This window comes from Octopus sinensis, linkage group LG24 (genome assembly GCF_006345805.1).
Source record: "Octopus sinensis linkage group LG24, ASM634580v1, whole genome shotgun sequence".
NCBI lineage: Eukaryota > Metazoa > Mollusca > Cephalopoda > Octopoda > Octopodidae > Octopus > Octopus sinensis.
Window position 1 is genome coordinate 7167956 of NC_043020.1, and position 7500 is coordinate 7175455.

A 7500-nucleotide genomic window follows, 5' to 3' on the forward strand; every position below is an offset into this window, starting at 1 on the left:
CCAGCATGGCCGCAGTCAAAATGACTGAAACAAGGAAAAGAGTAAAAGAGTAGAGACAGACAGTCAGTCAAACAGACAGACATGTTGGCAAACCGTTAACAACAAACAACAAAAACACAGAGGTCATGGCCAACACATACATATACATATGTCAAGGTCACTCAAACACATGAATAACAAGCGCACATACCACACACATCACTTCCTAGATATGCACGCAGAACATATCACATCATAAACATATACATGCATGTACACACATGCATGCACACATACACACAACACACAAACTGCACACAGGATATACAGCCTAGAAAGTGATATGCACACATGCATACATACACACATACACCCACTGACAAGACTCAAAGAAATACAAATGCCATCAAACACTATATATGTGTGTGTGTATATATGGAATATACATACAGTGATACAGAAAATACACAAAATATAAAATAGGAAACACATATAGATAGACAGAAAGATAGATAGATAGATAGATAGATAGACAGAAAAGATAGATAGATAGATAGATAGATAGATAGATAGATAGATAGATAGATAGATAGATAGATAGATAGATAGATAGATAGAATAGATAGATAGATAGATAGATAGATAGATAGATAGATAGATAGATAGAAGAAGTAGATAGAAGATAGATAGATAGATAGATAGATAGCCGAGATAGATAGATAGATAGATAGATAGATTAGATAGATAGACAGACAAACAGATAGACATGTAGGCAGAGAGATATAATTACATAGATATACACAATATACATACACATATACATAACACCTATGTTATACTGCAGTTATCAAAATAGCTGTGTATTTATTGTACATGTTTGTATGTATGTATGTATGTATATAGATAGATAAGATAGATAGACAGATAGATAGACAGATATACATATACATAACCATAAAGGCCTATATATATATACACACACCCCCTATATATATATATGTACAACACCACACACAAACACACACATGGATGTATAACAAACCATAAAGGCCTATATATATAATACACACACACACATATATATATTACATATGTTACACACATACACACAAAACACACACATGGATGTATATATACCACACACACACACACATATATATATATACACACACACACATAATATACATATGTACACACACACACAAAAACACACACATGGATGTATACATAACCATAAGGCCTATATATATATATACACACACACCAACACACATATATATTATACATACATATGTACCACACCACACACACACCCCACACAACAGGTGCCTACACAAACAAACACAAACATGGATGTATACATAACCATAAAGGCCTATATATACACACACACACCACACATATATATATACAACATACATATTGTACACACACAAACACACCACACAGGTGCCTACACACACACACACACAGGTGCCTACATACACACCACCACACAAGGATGTATAGAAAGGCCAAATGCAAAAGAGGTTACAACGACATCGACACTCACTTGGTGACTAAAGAAGCAACAACTTCTCATTCTTCGCCATATCAGCAGAGCAAAGCGCTAGCTGTATCACAAGGTAACAGGATCAAACCCAGCTGATTGCACGCCATCATCCTGTAGCACTAACAACTTCAGCTGTTTCTCGCACAGACAGACAAACTTAAGTGTTTTTTTCTGTCTTTCTGTCGTTTTGTTATTTTAATTTTCTTTTTTTTTCTTCTTTCAGTCTGTCGTTTTTGGTTGTTTTTTTAGATTGCTATGTTTGTGTTGTGTTGTTGTTGCTGTGTGGCGAAGGTGGCGCGGGTGGTGTAATTTGTAACTTGGCTCCTACAATAACAATAACAATAACAACGACAACAACAGCAACAACAACAGAAACACTAACAGCAGCAGAACAACAGGAATGAAGCAGAAAGTTCCAACCAGCACCAGCTAGAAACAATTGTACTTTCTACAGCTGTATATTTCGGCTGGCTGGGGTGATACCCGGGGTAGCTGGGTTTGTAGAGTGGGTAGGTTCAGGGTATGCCAGGTCAGGTCGTGTCAGATCAGATGAGAGCAGGGCTTGGGTGATGGAGGAACAGTGGAGAGAAGACGGGGGGGGAAGGAAGGAACAGGGTGGACTCATTTCTTTTTATTGCTTTTTTCTACTTATTTTTGTTCATTTCATTCTATGTTTCATATTTTGAATACATACATACATATATATATATATAGATACACCACACACACACACACATATATATATACACACACACACACACACACATATACACACACACACTCACACATATATATATACACACACACACACACACACATATACACACACACACTCACACACACATACACACACATATATATATATACATAGGCACCCAAACACAAGGACACACGTATACAGATGAGTGCATAATATATATATATATATATATATAGACGGTACAAAGGAAATATAATGAAGAGATACGCAACCACATGCACACATTCATTAAAGAGACAGATTTGTATCATAAACACAGAAATATGAGAAAGTGTGTATATGTGCATGTGTGTATATGAGCAAGAGTGTCTATGAGCAAGTGTGTATATGTGCATGTGTATATGTGCATGTGTGTATATGTGCATGTGTGTATATGAGCATTGTGTATATGAGCATGTGTGTATATGAGCAAGTGTGTATATGAGCAAGAGTGTCTATGAGCAAGTGTGTATATGTGCATGTGTGTATATGTGCATGTGTGTAGAAAATGAAAGAGAGAGAGAGAGAGATACATTCATTCACACACATCTCATTCATCACATACACACACTTCATTCTCTCAACACATTTCACATACATATACACAACACACACACACACACACACACACATCTCTTTCTTACCTCTCATGCAAACACATGTATACATGCCACACACACACACCATTTGCTCATCACTTACATAACTCATTCCTCATCACATGCACACACACACACACACACACACATGCTCTCATCACACACATTCTTTCATGACACACTCACACACACACACACGTGCAAACACACACACACACATACTGTCATTTTCTCATCACCTCCACTCCTCATCACACACACATTCTCTCTCTCTTACACACACACACACACACACACACACGTCACATATAAACAGACAGACACGTTCGCATCACATGCAGAGGAAAGAAGAAAAAAATTATACATTGCAAATAATGAAAAATAACCAAAAAACAAAAAAAAATACAACAAATAAACCAAAACAAAAAGAACACATAAAAACAGAACAAAACCATGAAAGAAAAACAAAAAAGAATACAAACAAAAACTATGAAACAAAACAGTTTAGCAGCAAACTCAGGTAGAATAGGGGTGGAGGGGTAGGTGCCACTGTAGCGATTTAGCTTACCTGGCAGAGCAATCAGTGGGCAACAGGTAGGAAAAACGATAGCTAACGTCACCCTCTCAGGATAATTGCCTTAAAGTACACATAGCAGCTAAATCTCCCTCAAATCACCTGATCAGTTGTCTTAAGAAAATAATAACAATAGTAATTCTCCTTTCTACTACAGGCACAAGGCTTGAAATTTTGAGGGGAGGGGGACTAGTCAATTATTACACTGACCCCCAGTACTCGACTGGTACTTAGTTTATTAACCAGTGAAGAGATGAAAGGCAAAGCCAGCCTCAGCGGAATTTGAACTCGGAATGTAAGGATGAAATACCTATTTCTTTACTACCCACAAGGGGCTAAACACAGAGAGGACAAACAGAGATTAAATTGATTATATCGACCCCAGTGCGTAACTGGTACTTAATTTATCGACCCCGAAAGGATGAGAGGCAAAGCCAACCTCAGCGGAATTTGAACTCAGAATGTAAGAATGAAATACCTATTTCTTTACTACCCATAAGGGGCTAACAGAGAGGACAAACAGGGATTAAGTCGATTATATCGACCCCGGTGCGTAACTGGTACTTAATTTATCGACTCCGAAAGGATGAAAGGCAAAGCCAACCTCAGCGGAATTTGAACTCAGAATGTAAGGATGAAATACCGCTAAGTATTTCACCCGGTGTGCTAACAATTCCGCCAGCTCACCACCTTAATAATGCTCAGACCCCCTTCGGTCATGACTGACCACGGGATTGCACCTAGAAAGTTACCCTCCCAGGCACAAGTCTGGGCAAGGATGTTTATGGAAGACCAGCAGTCACCCATGCATACAAGCCGTCTCTCTCCACGCCACTAGTGTTATCCAAGGGAAAGGCAAAGGGGCCGATACAGCTTGGCACCTGTGACATCACAACTCATTTCTATAGCTGAGTGAACTGGAGCGACATGAAATAAAGTGTCTTGCTCAAGAACACAACACACAGCTCGGTTCGGGATTCGAACTCACAACCTCACGATCGTAAGCTCGACGCTCTAACCATTGAGCCATCTGTCTTCACTGGTACTGTCTTCACAGGGGTTTATCAACCCCTGAAAAGATGAAAGGCTCTAACCACTGAGCCATGCACTTTAATAATAATAATAATAATAAACCAGTCTACTATAAGCACAAGGCCTCAAACTTTGTGGGAGGGAAATAGTTGATATCATCAACCCCAGTACTCAACTGGTACTTATTTCATCGACCCCGAAAAGAGGGAAGGCAAAGTCAACCTCAGTGGAATTTGAACTCAGAACATAAAGACGGACAAAATGCTGCTAAGCATTTTAACCGGCATGCTAATGGTTCTGCCAGATTACGGCCTTAATAATAATAATAATAAAAATAATAATAATAAAAATAATAATAATAATAATAAAAATAATAATAATAAAAATAATAATAATAATAATAATAATAATAAATGCCCTAATGCAGTACCAGACAGTGGCTCTCATGGCTTCTGATCTTAAATAATCAGAAATATTAACATGTACATACTCTCTTTTACTCGTTTCAGTCATTTGACTGCGGCCATGCTGGAGCACCACCTTTAGTCGAGCATATCGACCCCGGGACTTATTCTTTGTAAGCCCAGTACTTATTCTATCGATCTCTTTTTGCCGAACCGCTAAGTGACGGGGACTTAAACACACCAGCATCGGTTGTCAAGCGATGGTCAGGGGACAAACATATACACACACATACATATATATACATATACATATATATATATACATATATTCGACAGGTTCTTTCAGTTTCCGTCTACCAAATCCACCCACAAGGCATTGGTCAGCCCGAGGCTATAGTAGAAGACACTTGCCCAAGATGCCACGAAGTGGGACTGAACCCGGAACCAAGTAGTTGGTATGCAAGCTACTTACCACACAGCCACTCCTGCGCCTATATGTTTTGTTTTGGTGTAAAAAAATGAGCTACAGCAAATGTTCATCTAAACTTGGTATCCTCAGACTTTCTGGTCTGGTGCTAAATCAAAAGCTATTATGAAAGTCATGGAGCTGATAGAACTGTTCAAGGTGGCAAGCTGGCAGAAATGTTAGCATGCCAGGCGAAATGCTTAGCGGTATTTCGTCTGCCACTACGTTCTGAGTTCAAATTCCGCTGAGGTCGACTTTGCCTTTCATCCTTTCGGGGTCAATTAAATAAGTACCAGTTATGCACTGGGGTCGATGTAATTGACTTAATCCGTTTGTCTGTCCTTGTTTGTCCTCTCTGTATTTAGCCCCTTGTGGGTAGTAAAGAAATAGGTATTTCATCTGCTGCTACGTTCCAAGTTCAAATTCTGCCAAGGTGGACTTTGCCATTCATCCTTTTGGGGTCAATTAAATAGGTACCAGTTATGCACAGGGGTTGATCTAATCGACTTAATCCCTTTGTCTGTCCTTGTTTGTCCCCTTATGTTTATTCCCCTGTGGGCAATAAAGAAATAAGAAACGTTAGCATGCCAAAAAAAAAGCTTAGCGGTATTTCGTCCATTTTTATATTCTAGGTTCAAATCCTGCCAAGGTCATTTTAGCCCTTAATCCTTTCAGGTTCACTGAAATAAGTACCTTTTGAGCACTGGGGTCAATGAAATTACAGGCCTTGTGTCTATAGTAGAAAGGATTATTATTATTATTATCATGGACAAATGGACAAAATCAAAAGCAAACTCGATGAACATTAATGGAATTTGTAGCTTTGTGGTACCAGTGCCGGTGGCACATACGAAAACCATCCGAACGTGGCCGTAGCCAGTACCGCACGTAAAAAGCACCATCCGATCGTAGCCATTTGCCAGCCTCGTCTGGCACCTGTGTCGGTGGCACATAAAATCACCCACTACACTCTCGGAGCGGTTGGCGTTAGGAAGGGCATCCAGCTGTAGAAACACTGCCAGATCTGACTGGCCTGGTGCAGCCTTCGGGCTTCCCAGACCCCAGTTGAACCGTCCAACACATGCTAGCATGGAAAGCGGACGTTAAACGATGATGATGATGATCATCATCATCATCATTACTAGTCATTATGCTGACGGGTAACGACCTAATCAAGATGAAATAGATCCTTCAGCTGAAGCCTACGACAATAACATTGAAAAGCTCAACAACAACCTGTCATTATGATGAAAGTCTCTTTTTAAACACTGTGTTGCATTGTCAGTATGTTGAAAAACACACATACAGGGAAATATACACAAACAACAACAAAAATTGGTGTGTGTGTATATATATATATATATAGTTAATCCAAACATGAACAAAAACAAAACACAACAACATGAGAACATGGAACAAATATAGTATTATTGGACGCTCAGGAAAGAAGGAGGGTTTAACGTTTCGAGTGGAGCTCTTCGTCGGAAACATAGGAGAAGGAAAGATCCAGAGAAGGGAAGACAGAGGAAAAAAAATCGCCAACAGTACACACACACCTATTTGGCACTAAATTTCGAAACCGGTACCAGGTTGACCAGCATTTACTTGTTCTGACCCATTTGAAGTAAGACATTATTATTGTTCACTGATATTTTTTCCTATCTTGTCTGAAATAGATTTGTGACTATTCGGTGGTACAGAAGAATGTTTTGAATTCTATTTTTTAATGATATAGGTACTAATGTAGTACCCTTGTGTATATATGTACATATTTAATATTGTATGTATTTTATTAATTTGCCTGTACAGCTGATAATTTTGCTTACCACTTGTGATGGTATTTTAATAATACCATCCCTATATTTATATATATATATATATCTTATATATATACACACACACACAGTTATTTTTTTTAAGTCTGTGTTGTATTTGTTTTGTTAGACTTGCACTTAAATTTCCCATGTTTTTAATCAAAACATTCTAGTTATTATGGTGACAACACTACCTATCTATCTATCTATCTTTCACTCTCTGTCTCTCTCAACATTTTCTCCTCTCTTATCTAAATATACGTTGTGACATGGGTTGTCTACCTTTTTCATTCCTCCGCTTTTCCCTGCTTTCTACATAGATGTTGTGACGAACAGACAGA

The 7500-nt window shown here is 38.5% G+C and overlaps 1 protein-coding gene across 3 annotated transcripts in view; it reads right to left on the minus strand.

Moving 5' to 3' along the window:
- The window catches only part of LOC115223875 (serine/threonine-protein phosphatase 2A regulatory subunit B'' subunit beta-like), a 251862-nt gene that overhangs the window by 185977 nt on the left and 58385 nt on the right, over positions 1–7500 (minus strand). Inside the window, exon 1 of one of the 3 annotated variants that reach the window (XM_036512679.1) lies at positions 1532–1641. The exons of the other annotated variants lie outside the window; for them this stretch is intronic. Within the exon in view, the coding sequence (XP_036368572.1) occupies positions 1532–1561 (30 nt within the window). The 5' untranslated portion in view covers positions 1562–1641. Of the gene's footprint in view, positions 1–1531; positions 1642–7500 lie in introns of those variants that run through there. 3 annotated transcript variants of the gene reach the window in all.